The sequence below is a fragment of the Clupea harengus genome, chromosome 21 (genome assembly GCF_900700415.2).
Source record: "Clupea harengus chromosome 21, Ch_v2.0.2, whole genome shotgun sequence".
Classification (NCBI taxonomy): Eukaryota; Metazoa; Chordata; class Actinopteri; order Clupeiformes; family Clupeidae; genus Clupea; species Clupea harengus.
The window spans coordinates 386609-407548 of record NC_045172.1 but is presented as its reverse complement, the minus strand read 5'-3'; the positions used below and the strand labels follow the sequence as shown (position 1 = coordinate 407548).

Below are 20940 nucleotides of genomic sequence, written 5' to 3'. Positions count from 1 at the left end.
TCAAAGATTTCATAAATGTTTAATACACAAACATTATAATTATGGATTTACCACTCGCATATCCCAAAGTGAAGACTTAGCAATAGTCACTAAGAGGAAATTAAGCTTTCTTGTCAAAAAAGTTAACAAAATAATACTTTACGTAAGGACACATTTATTTCTTTTGCATAGTTCAAGCACCAGTACTCTCAGCAGAGTGAAGTATCTGGGTCTGTAATGACTACGTTTAAGTTGTGATTTCCAGAGATTTCAACTTGCTTTTAAACTATGTCAATCCAATATGAGTCCACCTTCAATGTCTGTCAACATCGGGGGACACCATTGAGTGCAAGCATTGCGTGCTGTAACTAAGCATGTGTGTGATGGTGTTGTGGTATCTGCTGGCCAATGTATTTTGAAATATTATAATTTCTTAAGGTGAAAAATACACATTCATAATTTGTATTCCTTCAGCTGGGGTAGCATTTATGAAGCTGTAACAAAGTATCCATAGAATGTACTCATTTAATGATTTACTTGAAATGTCTCATGTCTTCCGTAATAGTTTGTTCTGAATGCAGCTGACTGTAGAAGGACAGCCCTTAAACAGACCTCATTTAAAGATGAAGAGTTCTCTTGCTTTAATTGTGTGGCACAGACTTTGATTTGGACTCCTCTTGGCTTCTCCATGCAGCCAGGACTTCATCCTCTTTCTCTTCTAGCTCTCTTTGCACTCTTTCACGACACCGTTGCCGGATTTGACTGATGAAGTCATTCAAGTTTTCTTCTTCGTCATCTATGTCTCTGCTCATGCCATTCCCAGTCACCTCAGTGTCAGTGAGCGAGTGATGAGTGTGCTCGCCTCTCGTAGTCGACTCTGTGTAGGACCTCTTGCTTTGGTGACTGTAGACAGCCTCTGGTCTTGGTTGGTATTGCAGTTGTGGACTTGCACTTCTGCCGAGATCCGAGTAGTTCGAGTTAGCGGAGCGCCTAGAAGTGCTGTACTCCACCTCAGCGTCATCACTGGTGTGAGAGAACCTGTGTCTGGAGAGGTCATCGAATGCTGAGGACTCATCCGTGTTTCTCACTTCACTGGCTTCCTCTTCCTCCACAGACTCTGTCTTCTTTGCAGGTGGTCTTACATTTCTTAACCAATCGTCTATACTGCTGGCCTTGTCTCTTTCTATTCCCGAGATGTTGAGATGTCCTGAGAGTCCGTAATCACGTTTTATTTTAGGACGAGTCGTAGTAGGAGAACTGTATCTATGTGATTGAAAAGCAGCATCATCCTCTCCCTGGTCTTCCTCTTCATCTTCCTCTTTCGCCTTTTTCTTTTTGAATAGCGTGCTGCGCTTGTTGTCCTCTGCTATCTTCTTCTTCTCGTAAGACGCCATCGTATTTCTCATCCCCAGCTTCATCTCCTTGTCCATGGAGTCCAGCTTGTGCAGGTTGACCTGGTCCTGGAAGAGACTGTACAATGGCACGCTGGTGGTGGTGATCTTGTTCCTGGAGGAAACATTCCCATACTCTGATGAGGGCCTGGACGCTCTTCCTGCAGACAGGATGGACTCTGCCCTGCCGCTGCGAGACTGAACACTTGAGTAGGATGCTCCACTCAGCATTGATGCCTTGTCGTCATCGAGACCTCGTACAGAGCCGAGGCGTGACCTTGTGCCCATGCTGAGTGCTGAGCCAGCTGGAAAGGAAAGAACACTGCCCTCCATCATGTCTCCTTGTTTCTGCATAAGGGTCTCAAGCACAACATTGGAAATCCAGTTCTGGATGCCAGCGAGGTTCACCATGGGCTCTCCATCTTGGGTGGTTATGGGAGGCATGGGGGGATGCTGAGCTGGCTGGACTGGTGCTTGAGAATGCAAACTGCGTGCCTGTGACTGGAGGGATGATCTTCCACTGAGCATGGAGATATTGTCATCACCAGCGGCACTTGAAGCAGGGAAATCTCCCGCGCAGAAGGCAGAAAGTGGAATGCTGCTCCCACTCGCCGTGTCCCAGCCACAGACAGACTGACTCTCTTCCAGAGTCTTCCGTGAGCGTTCAAGTAGTTCTTCCCGACGCTGCCTCCGCTTAGCTGTGGACGAGTCTTCACCACGGCACATCTCCAAGAGCTCATCCTTATTCTCCTCACCATACTTTTTCTGCTGCTTCAACTTCCAGGTTTGATAGGCTGTCACGTTCACATCCTCAAGGGAAGGTGCTGGTGCTTCCCCGTTGCCCTCTGGTGGCCCACCACCACTCATTACACTCCCCGTGTCAGACTCGCTTTCTTTTTTATTCCAGCCATACTGAAGACGTTTGACCCTCCAGCGCTCTAAGGGTGTCAGCGTCTCTTTATTTTTCTTGCAGAAGTTATAGAGGGAGCTAGAGTCTGACATTAAACTCTCCAGATCATCATCAATTTTTTGTTTGCTGTTTTTAGCCCTTTTTTCCCCTTCTGTATCACCAGACTCCTCCTTGTCTCTGGCCTCGTATCCAACAGCAGCTTGCTCCTCAACTTCTTTCAGATGCTGCTTCCACATTTCTGAGTAGCTGCTGCAACTCGCTGTGGATACGGAATCAGAGGCAGGGCCCCGTGAACGTTTCTTCAGTATTTCTTTCATGACACGAACATCCTCGCTGGTCACACTCTCTAGGTCTTCTGGCTTCAACGGAAGCTTCCCTTCATGCGCGAGGGACTCCCCATCATCTCCACACTCACTCATCAGCTGTGCCTCCCACCAGTCTTCACTTTGATACTTCTCATTCCGTTTCTGCCACTCCCGGATCACTGAATTAATGTCATCATCATCATCCTCATCCTCTCCTCCTTTCCCTGGCAGTTCAGGGTTATCTCTTGACCTGCTTGCATCGACTCCATTGAGACCTGCCTGAATGCCTGCTCTTAGTGCTGCTGCTGATGATGCCACACTACTCATCACACTGGCACAGTCTTCCTCCTCTTCCATCATGATGGAGTGGGCCTTGACTCCCATGACACTTTCTTCCTCATCCATGTGGGCACGAGTGTCAATGACAGAGCACTGACTTAGTGTCTCATTTTCTTCATCATCACGCTCCTCTAGAAGATTTTCGTTCAGTTGGCGCAGCTGTTTAATGAAGCCCTCGTTGGGGTTAATGGCTCGCTTCTTTCTGAGCTCCATCAAAGCTTCCATGATGGTCATGTCCTGGAAAATCATGAGGTAGGCAACCACAAGGACTGCTGAACGACTCACACCCATCATGGAGTCCACCAATACTTTACCTAAAAGACACACAAACACACAATGAATGGGTTAACTCTGTTTCATTTTATGAATGAATGATGCGGTGGTCCATATACTGATGAGGAATTTCCGGAAGAAGCACAGGGTACATTATGAATTGAATTATTTTTAGAGTTTAGATACTTATGTTAAATGTATGCTTTTTGCACAATTTGATACATACTTTTGGACTTTTGATGCTGATTGAAAAGTTATGAATGGAGGTATTTGTGATCGTAAACAATAGTGGGAACAGCAGGCCCCAGCCTAAGACCTTCGAGAATTGAGATTGAATGCAGACCTTGAGGACTGTCGATGCTTGAGGACTTTCATAATTGAGATTGAATGCAGACCTTGAGGACTTTCGATGGCTGTTGAAACGTTTTTTAATTGAGATATGAGAAGGCTCCAGGCAGGCCCCCAACCCTGCTACATATCCAGGAGAATCTGGGACTGCGGAACAGGACAGCAAACTCACAGATACATACCATTGAGGATTCTGTTTATGACGAGCACTAGTATTTCCTTCAAGAAATGCAAATCTAGTTATATATGAATTGCTATTCTAACTATCAAAGGATTTGTTTACTTGATAAACACCCTGTGTGTAATATTGTTTTTTTTCCGCCACTGACAGGCTCATAATGTAATTATTAAGACTTTGACTACATAGAAAGGATCTCAACAGAGATAGACCTGTGTTTGTTATATATAGGACGTATGGGAGGCAATAAAACAATGTCATTAAATGGTGTCATGTTGTTTATATGTGGTATCAGGTGATACGATTATGACTTTGAATGAAGAAATGTATTTGAGCATATCTCCGGAAGTTAAACAGCCTCCTTCATTAGCACCTATTAACATTATTATTGTTGTGTTCTGTACAATATCAATAATTCTTGATTTCAAATGCGTGGAATTTTCTTTTTCGAATTACTGTATGTGAAAGATCTATGCAACAGCCTGTGCTTCTTGTGGGCTATAAATAGAAGTGGTAGCCTATAGCTTCTGCAGCTCGCTGTGTGACTGCATTGATTCATGGACAGTGTTTTTGGAGTAGAATCTCTGTCCTATAACAGTTCAAAGGCTTCGCTGCTGATTGCACTCTAATTCACCTGCATGGAGCCTAAGGATGTGCACTCTAATTCACCTGCATGTAGCCTAAGGGTGTGCACTCTAATTCACCTGCCTAAGGGTGTGCACTCTAATTCACCTGCATGGAGCCTAAGGATGTGCACTCTAATTCACCTGCATGTAGCCTAAGGGTGTGCACTCTAATTCATCTGCATGTAGCCTAAGCGTGTGCACTCTAATTCACCTGCCTAAGGGTGTGCACTCTAATTCACCTGCCTAAGGGTGTGCACTCTAATTCACCTGCCTAAGGGTGTGTACTCTAATTCACCTGCATGGAGCCTAAGGGTGTGCACTCTAATTCACCTGCCTAAGGGTGTGCACTCTAATTCACCTGCCTAAGGGTGTGCACTCTAATTCACCTGCCTAAGGGTGTGTGCTCTAATTCACCTGCATGGAGCCTAAGGATGTGCACTCTAATTCACCTGCATGTAGCCTAAGGATGTGCACTCTAATTCACCTGCATGGAGCCTAAGGATGTGCACTCTAATTCACCTGCATGGAGCCTAAGGATGTGCACTCTAATTCACCTGCATGGAGCCTAAGGGTGTGCACTCTAATTCACCTGCATGGAGCCTAAGGATGTGCACTCTAATTCACCAGCATGTAGCCTAAGGATGTGCACTCTAATTCACCAGCATGTAAGCCTAAGGATGTGCACTCTAATTCACCAGCATGTAAGCCTAAGGGTGTGCGCTTCTATCAGTAAGTTGTTTTCTTTTGAACTGGCTTGATTTAATTCCTTCGGATAGCACGCTGCAAACTTACACATTGGGCATACAAATCGTCTTATACTTTTAATAAGCTACTTCAAGCCTACTATGCACATTCCCAAATGGCTTTGTGATTGCCATCACGGGGTAGTTTTCAACATCCACCAATCCAAGTGGCTAAGCTTAGAAAAGACAATGTGAATGCCATCACTGCTATTGATAAGACCTTTTTGCCTGGTCAAATTAAATTGCGTCTACAGTTTGGAGCGTAGCTATGCATAAGGCAGCTTTAAGACTGCCACTGCACCAGTAGAACGATTTGAGAATGTTATCAATAAAACAATAAGGAAATGCCCATGGGCAAAGAGATTTTGGAGTTGCTAATGAGGAATTGAAATGGGCTCAGACAACCTTGGAGATGACTGTCTAAGGATTCAGTGATGACTGTCTAAGGATTCAGTGATGACTGTGTAAGGATTCAGTGATGACTGTAAGGATTCAGTGATGACTGTCTAAGGATTCAGTGATGACTGTAAGGATTCAGTGATGACTGTCTGAGGATTCAGTGATGATTCAGTGATGACTGTCTGAGGATTCAGTGATGATTCAGTGATGACTGTAAGGATTCAGTGATGACTGTCTAAGGATTCAGTGATGACTGTCTAAGGATTCAGTGATGACTGTCTAAGGATTCAGTGATGACTGTAAGGATTCAGTGATGACTAATGATTCAGTGATGACTGTAAGGATTCAGTGATGACTGTAAGGATTCAGTGATGACTAATGATTCAGTGATGACTAAGGATTCAGTGATGACTAATGATTCAGTGATGACTGTAAGGATTCAGTGATGACTGTAAGGATTCAGTGATGACTGTCTAAGGATTCAGTGAAAGCGCTGTGGATAAGAGAACCAATATGCCCACCATTTCTGCAAACATAATTAGGACAATAATGGTAAGGAGGAATTAGTATTGGCCATATAATGTATATAGAAAATGGTGCATATGCCTGTTGCACACCCCACTAGAGTATAGATCTTCTCTTACCCCTGTGTGTCAGTAAAGCTTCATCCAGAAACTCTGCTGCTGAGCGGAAGTGAGGTGAGATGTCTGCTTCAGCGAAGTCATCCACCTCGATGCCCATGTAGGTGATGTTCATCCCTGAGTAGAACACCTGGCCCGTGTACACACCCGTTCCGTGGGCAGCATTCAGGATGTGGGTGATACCCATACGCTTCAGCCGGGACTTGTTGACTGCCACGGACCTGCACAGCAGGAAGGAACATGTCATCAGTTGTTCCCTTTCCCTGTCATATTGGGGATTAACCCTTAGGAGGCCCTTTCCCTGTCATATTGGGACTTGACCCTTAGGAGGCCCTTTCCCTGTCATATTGGGGCTTAAGAGAGGACAAATAAGTATAAATTATAACATAGATAAGATGAATTCATGAACACCATATCTATTGAGCAGAGCAAATAAACAGGTTTCCTCATTTTCACATAAAGCCATACAGGGTATAAAATGTTTGATATGGAGGTGAAGTATAGAGCCAAAAACAGATATATTGTTAATTTTACGGCAGTACAACAAATGTATCCATTTCCTGGAGAATACATACGATTCCAAGCATGGCGGTGAATGTGTAAAATTCTATAAGCGAGTAGGCTACAGTAGATTGCAGATTACAGGTGGCTACTGGTGAGCTTCGCTTGCCCTCTCTTGGATAATATTGGCAATAACCACCTTGTGTGCATACAAGACACAACGAATGGACTTTGTCTAGCACTGGCTAAAACTAGCTCCCATTTCCCCCATGAAGAAGAAGGGTTCATCTTGGCCTGCTGGCTAGGTAACTAGCTTGTTCGCAACCCAACCCCCACCCCCACCGGAAATGTTATTACACATATGCGCTCATATATGCACAGGTGTGAAGAAATAAAAGCATGGATAATCTTCTCTGTGTAGCTGTAGTTCAAAGAAAAAATGTAAATCAAGGTTTTATATATGGGAGAAGGATTTACAGTTTGAATTAAAGGGCAGAGGTCGAGCAAGTTTGTCAAGAACGTGGGCCTCGCTGACACAATCACACTCATTTATGTTGTGATCGATGGGGTCAAAAGCTCTTTCAACTGGCGACGGAAAGCAGTAAGTTCTTTTCCACTTTTTGATTCAGTTCTCCTGCACAAATGATTACGGGTGTGGAATTCATTATTGTCCTGTCCAAGGGCATCTGTTCACAATTAGTTTGATCTTTGTTTTGAAGGGCACAATAATATCTAAAACAGTGGTCCATAAGTCATTAAAGTCATGTGTTGAAGTGGACAGAACAGGAGGGACCTCAACACAACAGAATGTACACACAGTGGTACCTAAGATGCACTGACTAGATGTTTTGAGTATGACTCACTTCTCTCCTATGAAGATGTTTGGCCACACCTCATCGACAGCATTGAGGGGAGCCTCCAGGTGATCCCTCACCAGCGCCCTCTGGATGTCCAGCACACACGGCGTGTTATACGGACTGCGGTCATCAATCATGTCCTTCACACGGTTGTACAAGTCTTCAACCATCAGCTGCTCAGCACTCTCCAGCATGGACTCAGGAACAGGGGTAATCTTCACCTCTTTTCTTGGCAACTCTGCGTAGAGAAAACAGCTGAATATGTTACAGTTTGGGGCAACAATCATTCACTGACAGCACCTTCAGAAATCAACTGAAAGCATTGGATCTGTGCAACAGTACAAAATAATTCAGGAAAACTGTACTGAACTTTTTACTATTGCTCTACTGTAGGCTAGTAGTGTCCATAACATTTTTCTGTTATGTGGGTGCTCTGTTGGCAAAATCAATACCAGCAGATATTTCTGCTATTTCTAACCTCCTACCGACTACTGAGAATAAAATAAAGGTTTAGTGTCTGTCGCATGGTAGCAAGGAGAGAGGCATTAGATAAATAGAAAACCAATTCTCCCTGATACAGAAATCAATTCATAAAAGCTTCATAACAACTGGAATGAACACTATAGTGGAATTGCTCTATTTTATAAGTGTAAACTGAGTTTTGAGGTATAGTGTCATACACTACATTACCCATGGGACTCCATGATTTGATGAAAATGAAGGCAGTTATGTGTTTTGGGCGGAGCAAACCCACAACCTGGATGTTTATGAAAAAAACATAAACATGTATTCTGATCTGATATTTATGTACAAACCATAAACATGTATTCTGATCTGACGTTTATGTAAAAACCATATACATGTATTCTACTCTGACGTTTATGTAAAAACCATATACATGTATTCTACTCTGACGTTTATGTAAAAACCATATACATGTATTCTACTCTGACGTTTATGTAAAAACCATAAACATGTATTCTGATCTGATGTTTATGTAAAAACCATAAACATGTAGTTTGCTCTGCCGTTTATGTAAAAACAATATACATGTATTGTGCTTTGACGTTTATGTAAAAACAATATACTTGTATTCTGCTCTGACGTAGTAGTCCTCCTTTTCTGCCTTGCTGATGCATTACATTGCAAAAAGCATAGCAAGATGACCTTGGATGTGGGAGACCCACCACATGGTTATCTCGGCTGACATAGTGCTTTGGCGTCAGAGAACGCTTACATTATTCTATATAAACCTTGTGTGATGTGTTTAACTCTGCTTCTCTCTCGGCTGCTGCAGTCTGGGAGTGAGCCCGGGCCTCTCTCTTGTCTGCCAGGACATGAGTGAGCCCGATATCCATATTAAACACAGTTATACTTATACACAACCCTGGAGTCCGAAGTAACTTGAGTGAATTTTCACCTAACAATATTAGGCTTCTGTTATATTATTAAATAGAAAAGGACATTTTTCAAATAGGGTTGTCAAAATAACATCAATTAATGTAAGTATGTGCTCATTTCGATTAATTAAGTATAGAAAAATAATTCATGAACATGATTAATGGCACTCTATGATGCCCTGTGAGCCCATAAGTCATTGTGCCCCACTCAGTGGCAGGCTTATTGGATGGATAGACTGTTGGCCAGACTGTGTTGCAATAATAGTGCCTATTTTTTCCATTGTGCAATTTTGATGTGGAGATAGCATACATGTTTTGGGCTGTATAAGTGGTTGGATGTTAGGGTCTACAAAAACACAAAAGCACAAAAACTTTCTGGAAATTCCCGAAGGCAATTTGTAAAACATTTCTATAATAGTGTTTATTGCAAGCACATCTCTTGGGGTGTTGGGAAGTGAGGTTTATATTGCACACCACCTTTGTCATACTAGCACCTCTTAGTGATCCTCAAGCTATTTTATGAGATGCATACTATTCCATTATGAGATTTTCCATTTAATGTCATATTTGTTTTTACAAAAAGACAAAAGTTCTCTGATAGATTAGTTTGATGATGATGTGCACATTAGTATGTACCTATCAGCCTCAGGATTGGATTGTTATATATAAAAATAGTTTACAGAACAGAAAGAGGCCACCTCTACGTCTCAGGGTAGGGCAAGTTTCTCCCATGACTTAAGATAAGGTCAGGAATAGATAACTCACCCTCGTTGATTATTATTTTGGCAGCTATTGAAGCGGAGAGGTTGATGGGCTCCATGAAGATACTCTCAGAGTTGGAGAACCCTGAGATCATGGAGAACCTGTCACTCATGGTGGAGAAACGGTCTGAGGCCGTGGAGAGCCTGTGGATGGTAGAAGGGAATGGGTAGAGAAGGTCAGACACTCTTCATTTTGCAGAACATCCATTGCAGGTTATATATCATTATTTCTTCAATGTAAAATTCAGCAAAAAGGTTGTGTTCTGGATTGTCACGGTAGAGTAATATCACAAGATTTTGCACAAATTACTCTGCATAGTTTTATTTATTGTGACATCTGAGATTAACGCTGACATAACCAAAGAATAACAAAAAAGTTAAATATAGTTTTTCTGGAATATTGCTCGCTACTGGTTTCTAAGCGTTTGAATGTGGAGTATGTGTAATCTAATGAAATGTTGTTGGCGACATGCTTAATATACATTGGACCGTGTAATGTATTAAAAGCTAGCTGAGCTAGGTTTTCAAGGTTGCAAACCTCCAAGGCGTATTGGTGTGCGATTGACAAAGACTGATCAAACTTTTTGACATGATTGAATTTATTTGGAAGCTAGCCTTAGACAGGACTGAGGTTGAGGACTTTGGGCGTCTGGAAAAACTACAGATCACTGTGAGACTGAAACGGAGGAGTGGTGATGTGCTGGACACAAACGCACGACTCGCAAAACAAATTTTTCTGTGAAACCATACTTTGCCTGTCTACAGAATATTAACGTGACCACTGTCATATCTCATATGTGCTGAATGTGACCACTGTTATATCTCATATGTGCTGAATGTGACCACTGTTATATCTCATATGTGCTGAATGTGACCACTGTCATAGCTCACATGTGCTGAATGTGACCACTGTTATATCTCATATGTGCTGAATGTGACCACTGTCATAGCTCATATGTGCTGAATGTGACCACTGTCATATCTGTGAGGAGTTGAAGGAAAACTGGAAATCAACTGAATCTGTGATGGATAGTGTGTTTTAGAGCTAGACAGCATCAGTGTGTGATCTGTGATTGATAGTGTGTTTTAGAGCTAGACAACATGTGCCTGATCTGTGATTGATAGTGTGTTTTAGAGCTAGACAACATCAGTGTATGATCTGTGATTGATGGTGTGTTTTAGGGCTAGACAACATCAGTGTGTGATCTGTGATTGATAGTGTGTTTAGGGCTAGACAACAAGTGTATGATCTGACAGGCCTGTGTCTGTTGGATACTAGAACAGGTGAAATGTGCTCATACAGTACCTGCTGGGAGAGGGACAACGTAGGTAGTGAGACTGGACACTCTTCACTCTCTCCTCCTGCTCTTCCTCTGACACCGCCTGCTCATCCTTGTCTGCGGTTGCCATGGTGTAGCTGGTCTATGTCACCTGACCACAAAGACATTTCCAATACCAATCAGCAAACAAATAGTCGAGCATGTCTTGAAAAGTAACTATACAAGAAAATGTGTTAGCACTTTACAGATCAGTAATATGTGGGTAGAATCATCATCAACAACCCACAAATTGCCACAATAAAATTCCTGATTGTCCACATTCAGATATTACAAAATGCAGTGGACTAAAGTCAATCAACCCATATTTTTGTAAATTACCCTTTTCAACAAACATGGGGAATGTGTTTTCTTCATTAATTGTATTTTCACGAGCACTTCTTTTTCCATAAACATACAGTGGTAAACCACACAGGAAGAAGCCTACAGAATTGAAGCTCAACGTTGAACCTATTAGATATCTTTGTTTCAATGACCTAATGGTTAGCATCTAATTGAGAGGGTTAATAACTCCAAATACTCATAGTCCAAATAGTTTAGTCAACTTGTATCTGTTCTCTTTGTATTTTATGGAGTAATGAGTTTAGCTTTGCCTAGCATGAATAAACATTAGTGAGAATTAGCATGCTCAAGGGTCTTTTGCTTAAGGGTTCTTCCTGTTAAAAGGGACTTTTCCCTGCCACAGTCGCCTCTGTGCTCCAGGTGGTTCAGACCTTGAAATCTAGGCAAAATCCTGAACTTGCTGAGACTGAACCCTGCTTGCAGAGGCCTGCTGGGTTCAGTCCAGGGTACCCGTGTAGAGGATACTACAAATCCAGGTAATTTAATTGAAAACTCAGTTTTAACAAGGTAATCAACAGAGTGAATAGAGACACTCAATATTCAACCTTGGCATACTGTATGCTTACCACCTGCGCTTCACCTGCCTGCTATCACCGCCCCGTTGATGGATGCAAGAAGAATGGCTCTTAGCTGTGGCACCGGCCATGTACACACCCACCGTGCCAACATGCTAGGGCCGTAAATAACACGTAGCCCCTGGCCTCCGGGAGGTTCTTTTATTTCCATTGGAGAGTGAATGAGCTTGATCGACTTTTATGCTTCCTTTGTTTGTTTTCCTTTGGCTTTATACAGATGGTGAGGGTGTGTGGATGGTGAGATTTATGTGTCCTAAATATAAATATGTACTGCTGGTGGGATACTACAACAGCAACAGCCTCAACATAAATAGATGTTGAGTTGTACTGTAATTCCCAGTGACAGCTTAGTATCAATCATGTTGCATTTACAAATCTTTCCAGTGCTGTTCAATTGGACATCTGAACACTTGGACATTTTCTTGTAGTTTTTCACCTTCCATTCAAATAAACTGATTTTGTTCTCCATGTGCTCTGTGTTTACATTTCTGCTGTGTGCTTCTGTTAAATTGTGACACGTGCTGCTGTTGTTCCATGTGTTGACTCCGCCCCACACCTGTCACTTCCTGTCATTGTTGGTTTCCCTCCAGTTTCCACCTGTTTCCCATTGTGTTTCTCGTTGTGTGTACTTATACCCTGCTCTGTGTACTTATACACTGCTCTGTGTACTTATACCCTGCTCTGTCCGTGCATCTTTGTCAGATCATGTTGTTTCATGTGCATACTCTGGTGTACCCTGTTTGTTGCTCCTGCTTTGACTTGGCAAGTAAAAGGAGTTATCACATGACCTTTGACCTTTCATGTGGTGCCCTTGTGTCATCTCCTGCTACTCTCACACTTCGGTGGTGTACTCTTTAGCCTTCCTTTTCTCTACTGTGTCACAACCTGGATAATAATAACACTTACACTGATTAAAGAACTTTACCTCATTATGGTCTCATTATGGCTAGTTATGCTGAAACCTCTGTATCAATTGTGAATACATTGTTGAATCTGTAATTCAAAAGCACTAGGGGTTGAATACATCTGCAAGTAGTATGCTTCGTGTCTTCATTTATTTTTAAAGCCAGTAAACATTTTGCTCATATACTTGAGCATAGATGTTCCCAATAAAAATACTGATTTGGTATTATATATGTGTAAATATGTGTAATTGTCTTTTGTATTTGATGACTTTCAGGGTCGTTGAATAGGCACTGGCACTGTACATCAAATTCTGCAAAAAGTATACATTACTTACAACATGTTTAAATGTATACATTAACCAATATAATTGGATTGTGAAATTAAGTCCATGCAGCGTGCGTGTCTCTAAGGTCTTGAGTATGCTGTAAGGTCTTGAGTATGCTGTTAGCATTCAAATGTGTCACTCCATTCATATGGACAAATACATGGCCATCTAACATTAATTACCTTGTCATTGTAGTATCAAAGGTACCAACAGAAGGGCACATGCACATTTTGGCACACATTACACTCCTGAACCGTCCAAACACGTTACTGTATGAGTAGGCATACAATAGCCTAGCGCTCACATAGACTTGCTATGTAACACTACAAATTGTGTTTATAGTTATGTTGCGTATTACTACTCATCGTCATATCCCCACTCAGAAATAGGCTACAGCAAAAACATGCGTGAACATGGGGGTACAAAATAGAATGGGGATGTGTCATTGGATTTGTGTCTTTTTTGAAGAAGAATTCTGATGTGTTGAAGAGTCACTTATCACTCCTTTAGTTCAACAGACATCAATGCATGTTATGAAATATCTAAACTGTTAAACTGTCATTGTGAAATGATTAAATACGTATGTGACTTTGATTTGATAACAGCCCAGCACAGTTCAAACCACTAAAGTGTAATCATTGCCATGGCCTTCACATTATTCAACATACAATTCTATGTGCCTAATTAAAATGCAGTACAGCAATCTATATAAGATACAGTGCCTTGCATATGTATTCACCCCCTTGGATGTTTTACCCTTTTATTGCTTTTATAAATCAATCATGGTCAATACAAGTTGGCTTTTTTGACAATTTATTTGACAAAAAAGCCCTCTACAATGTCAAAGAAAAAACAGATTTCTACACAGTTATGTCAATTAAATAAAAATATGAAATGTAAAATAAGTGATTGCATAAGTATTCACCCCCTTTAAAGTGACTGACCTAATTCAACAGAGGTCCAGCCAATTGGTGCTAGAAGTCTCACAATTAGTGAAATGGGGATCAGTGTGCAGTGAATGTGTCTCAAGTGATTGTAGTATAACGACAACTGTGTCTGGAAGGTCCATTCACTAGTTAATCAGTATTCCTGGCTACCGTTACACCATGAAGACAAAATAACAATCCAAGCAACTCAGAGAAAGGGTTATTGAAAAGTATAAGTCAGGGGAAGGATACCAAATAATGTCCAAGGCACTAAACATCCCCTGGAGTCAGGGATGGATTAACGAACGGGCCTACCGGGCCCGGGCCCAGGCCCAGGGGCCCATGAGCTCAGGGGGCCCCTAAGCCAGAGCCTCTGCGTGAAGTCGCTGTTATGTATCTCTTATTTGTGGTTGAAAAAGGTGTATTTTGTTCATTTGCTAATGGCTTTAATTGAGTATACCTGTGCTGTGTTAGAAAATGTGCATGTGCGCCAGGGGCGTAACTATAGACAATGCAGCCAGCGTGGAAGGTTCGTAGGCAGAGCAGACCCTGCATTCTACATTTTACCAAACATTTGAATGCTAAAGCGTCGCTAGTTTAATGTGACAGCGATCAAGGACAATTTATATTTGGATCAGTAAAGATCCCTTATGCTATATATCCCCTCAAAATGGCAAACTCTGTCATGGTTTTCATAATTTTTAGGGGAAATCATCAGTAGCAATCTATAACACAATTTATATGCTTATCGTGCATACACTATAGAAACTATTAAAAAAACGATTCAATTAAATGAATAATCTCTTATTTAATTTGTTATTTTTGTCATACACAGATATGCAATGATGATCGCTGGGTAATATGTATCTTGTTCGCCAATGTCAAGTCTCTATTTGATCATGTGACGAGACGATACGATATAGCTCATTTTGGCGCAGAATCTGAACGTCAAGACCTACAAGCTGACTGAGCACAGTACGGTACACTTGCCGAACGATGCCTTTCAAACATAAAAGTGGTAATGCATGATTTGCTCTTTCAATGGACAGGATAGCCAGCCCATTCAGCCTCTCCTGCCCCATGCTGCTCAGGTAGGTCTTAATCAGTTTCAATTAGGAAAAGAATCACTCGGCTGCTGCCCTGTCACATGTAATGTCAGAAACAATAGCAGGGCAATGCACTGAAGGTGGATGTTACGGTACTCCGTAACATCCACCTTCAGTGCATTGCCCTGCTATTGTTGGACCTGTTTACTTTCCCAATACAATAGCCAAAGTATCTAATTCGACCGTTAAATCCAACACATTGTTGGTCAAATATATATATATTGCAAGCGCACAATTATTTTTCTCGCGAAGGGGGGGGGGGGCTTTAACATGTCCAGGCCCAGGGGCCCGTGGTTTTTTAATCCGTCCATGCCTGGAGTTCTGTTAAATCCATCATCAAGAAATGGAAGGAATATGGCACATGTGTAAATCTGCTAAGAGCAGGCCGTCCTCACAAACTGAGTGACCGTGCAAGAAGGAGACTAGTGAGAGAGGCCACCAAGACACCTATGACTACTCTGAAGGAGTTACAAGCTTCAGCAGCTGAGATGGGAGAGACTCTGCATACAACAACTGTTGCCCGGGTTCTTCACCAATCAAAGCTTTATGGAAGAGAGCCACTGTTGAAGAAAACTCATATTAAATATCAACTAGAGTTCACCAAAAGGCATGTGGGAGTCTCCATGGTCAAGTGGAAGAAAGCTCTGTGGTCTGATGAGACCAAAGTGGAGCTTTTTGGCCATCAGACAAGACGCTATGTTTGGCGGACAGCAAACACTGCACATCACCACAAATGCACCATCCCCACTGTGAAGCATGGTGGTGGCATCATCATGCTGTGGGGATGCATCTCGGCAGCCGGCCCTAGAAGGCTTGTAAAGATAGAGGGTAAAATGAATGCAGCAAAATATAGAGAAATCCTGAAGGACAATCTAATTCTGCAAGTCTGCAAGAGAACTACGGCATGGGAGAATATTTTTTTCCAGCAATTCAATTCAATTCAATTAAATTGTATTTATATAGCGCCATAACAATACAATTGTCTCAAGGCGCTTTACAGAGCCCTGAGCCTGAACCCCCTTAGTGCAAGCACAATGGCAACATGGGCAAAAAAAAAACTCCCTGTTAGTCAGGAAGGAATCTTAAGCAGAACCACGGCACACGAAGGGGGGACCCATCTGCTTGAGGTTGGCCAGGACCATACAACGAAGCATACAACGGAAGCTACACAGAAATGGTTTAAAGACAACAAGGTGAATGTTCTGGAGTGGCCGAGTCAAAGCCCAGACCTAAATCCAATAGAGAATTTCTGGCTGGACTTGAAAAGGGGCTGTTCACGCCCGATCCCCACGCAACCTGACAGAGCTTGAGCAGTTTTGCAAAGAAGAATGGAGTAAAATTGCAGTGTCCAGATGTGCAAGCCTCCAGCTTTTTTTTGGTCCAGCTGCCAACTCATAAGCAACACAGGGAGACATCATCTTTCAAAGTTCAGTTGCTCATTAACAGGAATGATGCATAAACTTGGATTCTTTGAATTCTCCCAGAAGGCAGAAATGCAGAACCTAGGTTTAATAAGGCAGGTGTCTAAGCACCATCACTGAATGACCTAAAGGAAGCTGTTGCGTCAGATTCTGAATCAAAGGACGAACTCGATTCACCTCACAAAGCCAAAGGTTTTATTTTCTGTTTGTTTTCTTTGACTTTTCTTTTCAACAGTTTTAGCAAGTCAACAAATCAAAAGAAAATCTAGGCCTACCACTCGAGAATGAGGGGGTGAGGTATTTGTGTGTGTGTGTGTCTGTGTGTGTGTCTGTGTGTGTGTGTGTGTGTGTGTGTGTGTGTGTGTGTGTGTGTGTGTGTGTGTGTGTGTGTGTGTGTGTGTGTGTGTGTGTGTGTGTGTGTGTGGTGGGGGCTTGGGTGAATGGAGTTGCTTCATCAAACATGTTGGTCACCAGCCACCAGCCACACAACGCTACCAGTAAGTGCTTATTTGGTCACGGCGATATTATTAACAAAGAGGACATCAGCTGTGGAATGTGCTCTGAGAGTTTATCAAGAAGAGGCTTCAAGCCAGCTAGCAACTTAATTAGACATCTTTAAAAGCACCCTAATAATGAGTAGGCCCATATCAAGACTTCACACAAGCTTCCGGCAACAACTATGTGTGGGCTGTGTGTGCATGACCAAGCCTCTACGCAGTCCTGGAGAGAAAGAAAGCCCCCCAAGGGTAGTGAGTGCTGAGAGCGGTAGACAACCCGCCTCTGGTGCAGGTTTGGTTGAGTTTAAACTAGTGCATTAGTACATCCTATGTTGATAGGCATTGTACGCTTTAGAGAGCATTTCTTTTTCTTGATAGCCAATAAACATCAATTTAAACTTTTAAACATGTTAATGTGTTTACAACAGTTCCTGGCAGGTTATATAATGCAAATGTATTAACAGTAGGTCTCTCGCAGGCATCAGGTAGGCTAATGGTATTGGTGAATAGCTTACTCAAAATGGCCTACTCAGTACTTGTACCCGATCAGATAAAATGGTATCGGGGCATCCCTAGCTTTAAGTAGCCTATTAGTATTAAATGAAATAACAAATATTAAATGAACACAGAAAACATCCTGTTTTGATTCACTGATAACTGCAAGTGTGCCCACTGGAATACATGCAGGAGGCCATCAGGCTATGAACCATGTTTGTTGTTAAAGAGCACCATACACAAACATTCAATCAATACCCATCAATTCATTAGAGCTCCGTCAATAGGCTAGCCTACCGCATCATTTTGGACATCAGAAGACAAAGTTTGAAACCCAATGATGGCACACTTTGAAATTCAACTTTTAAGCAATAATCTATTTAAATTTAACATCCTACACCCTTAAAAACTATTGTCATAGAATACCACTCTGAATACTTCTATTTTCTGTGTGCCTCCATTTTGTTTTTGTAACTGCACTCCTGCCTGTGTATCTATACATAGCCTCAGACCCAGCTGTGAAGAGCCTTCAGGAACACCAGAGTGACAGCTGAAAGAGTGACTGATAGTGAGAGGAAAAAGAGAGCAGTAAGACTTTACTTTAGCACCTCAATCTAAAGCGTCAACCCAAATGTTGTCATCCTCACAGATGAGTGTCTTCATAGAGTACCCCCACATACACTTACCTGTTAATATGTGTTGAGTTCCTCTAGGTTCTGAATGCAGGACATGGAGGGTGGCGTTTAGCAGGAGCCAGATATGTCCTCACACTGAAGAGACCTCGCTCATGGACCCGCCCTCTGACACACGACACCGCCGTGACATCAGGGCTCTCACAAGGGTTCAAAAAAGGCTGGGTGTTACTTAAAGAACTAAGAACAATAAGTTGAGATAAGTTAACAGAGCTCACGCACATACAGGTCTGCTGTACTGAGGATACATGTGTGTGTTGGGATTTACTTTACGCTCACAATTAATCATTAGTGTTCAAAATGAAGTCCCCATTTTTAAGAGTTCTGAGAGATGGATTCTTCTGGCGCTTCTGGCTGGATGGAGCAATTAGAAATGAATTGACAGGGCTGGGCAGATCATTCTTCTTGTGGTTTACCACCACATGCCTTAAATATACAGGACCCCATCTTTTCTTCCATCGATTCTGGGTGTAATTAAACCAGTTTACTATGCAAAACAGGTTTGTATGTTTCATCATAAAGCACTGCAGCTGAACTATTTCTCCATTGTAGATGTAGCGATGGCAGAGCGTGACACGTGACATGTTGTATGCTCCAGGGGGTGAGATGACTGAACACAAGTTGTATGCTCCAGGGGGTGGAGGGGGTGAGATGACTGAACACAAGTTGTATGGTCCAGTGGGTGGAGGGGGTGAGATGACTGAACACAAGTTGTATGGTCCAGTGGGTGAGATGACTGAACACAAGTTGTATGGTCCAGGGGGTGAGATGACTGAACACAAGTTGTATGCTCCAGGGGGTGAGATGACTGAACACAAGTTGTATGCTCCAGTGGGTGAGATGACTGAACACAAGTTGTATGGTCCAGTGGGTGGAGGGGGTGAGATGATAAACTCCTTGCTGTATGGAAAGAGTTGGATTGCCAAGTAGTTCCACACAAGTGATCCTGTCTGTGATAAATGAGAAACTATTATTCTAATTGAATGAACTCAAATATAGGGGCTACTGTAGCCTAGGTTTAGCTGCAACCATTGGATAACAGTTCCAGTTCTACTCTCTTTCTTCATAGCTCTGGATAGAACTGCTTTGCTGTGTTTCAGTTTAATGGTTAAATCATGTTAGCTGGTGTTACCTCCCTCTGTGGCAGATGTGCATGGCCGCAGACACCTTTGTTGGCAAATATGTTTTGTGTCAGTTTTTGAATGGTCAGATTATATGCAGTGTTGTGCATGAACGCGTTCAAAAGAACGCGTTCATTGAACACGTTCATTTTTATGAGAACGATGAACTGAACGCAACTTCATGACAAATAATGAATTTGAACGGTGAACACGTTCATATTATCTGAGGTCCAGCGCCACTGAGGTCTAGCTAAAACATTACGGAATGTTTTCCTTCTGCTGAGGAAAGACGCAGTCTAAATCGAATGCTTGTACCATGTCGTTGCTCAGTACCTGTTAAAAAGGCCAGTAATTATTTGTTAAATTGCCCAGACAGACCATGTTTCGGTATTTGGTTTTGGTAATTGCGTTGGTCATGTGACTCCACTTCTCACGTCGCAATGTTTTGACATCGCTTCACGGCATATTTAGATGGAGTAGCAGTTAACTTCGGGCATATCTTCACATAATTGAACGTTGCACTTTGTTGAAGTTGTGTGCGTCCATGTATACGTGAGTTTGACTTTGTAGCCTACCTTGTCATTATGTGTTTGTTATAGTTTAGCTTTCTCATAATTGTTACGAGCACTGTCACTTAATTGATCTAGCATGATGCACTGTTCGTGAACTCGCTTAGCATAAGCTGCTAATGTACAAATACGAGTGTTACAGGGTTTACCTATGCTAACCTTTGAGCAGTCTTTCATTTAGTGTACATGCCCTTGTTGATCTGAGATTAAGCCAGTAGCATGTAATTGCTGAAGAGGTTAAATTATTACCCTGTTATTATTATTAGTTCCCTGTATAATTCATTATTTAAATGGTACTACAGGGCTGTGTATTAATGTATATTTTCTGTTTGTACTTTACTTTCATAGACACACGCACACACACACACACACACACAAACATACACCCACCTACAATTTATCCCATTCATTGTTGTTAATGCAATACAAAGAGTGAAGAATCAAACTGAATATCCAAGTCTCCATTATTTTCCATTCTAATCGGATGACCCTCAGTGATTACACATTTCCCGAACCCCCTGTCGCTACACGATGGTAGTCCTTTGGGGGATCGTAGTCCCTCACATTGCGCATGCGTCATTTTGCGACACTGTCGACTGCTTTCGACAGCGAAGCCGCGCGCGCATGCATCACAACGACAGATCCGTTTTCAATCATGGAGAAAAGCGACGAAAGCCATGACCATTTATTTAAAAACAAAGAAGATGTCACAGTGGACAAAACAGATGAGGTGGAGGATCAAAAAGTCTCTCCCCAGTTTCGTTTCATATGTTGACGTAGAGCCTTATGCTGTTAGCCGTTTACAACATAATTCAATATAACATTAAATATACCCACATTATGCGTTAAGACAAGCCCCATATGTTGACGTTTAAACCGTTTACAACATTATTAAATATTACGTTAAATAAACCTACATTATGCGTTAAGACAAGCCAGATATGTTGATGTTGAGCCTTATGCCGTAAACCGTTTGT

General features: G+C 42.1%; 1 protein-coding gene across 1 annotated transcript; it reads right to left on the bottom strand.

Annotated features, from left to right (window-relative positions):
* Positions 1-18383, bottom strand: dusp27 (dual specificity phosphatase 27). Its single transcript, XM_012823341.2, has 6 exons — positions 18268-18383; positions 10958-11082; positions 9656-9795; positions 7497-7728; positions 6136-6353; positions 1-3238 (listed from the first exon to the last, which is right to left on the bottom strand). The coding sequence occupies exons 2-6, from the start codon at positions 11059-11061 to the stop codon at positions 621-623; spliced, it is 3312 nt and encodes a 1103-aa protein (XP_012678795.2). The 5' UTR covers positions 11062-11082; positions 18268-18383; the 3' UTR covers positions 1-620.
* Between the last annotated feature and the right edge of the window lie 2557 nt (positions 18384-20940).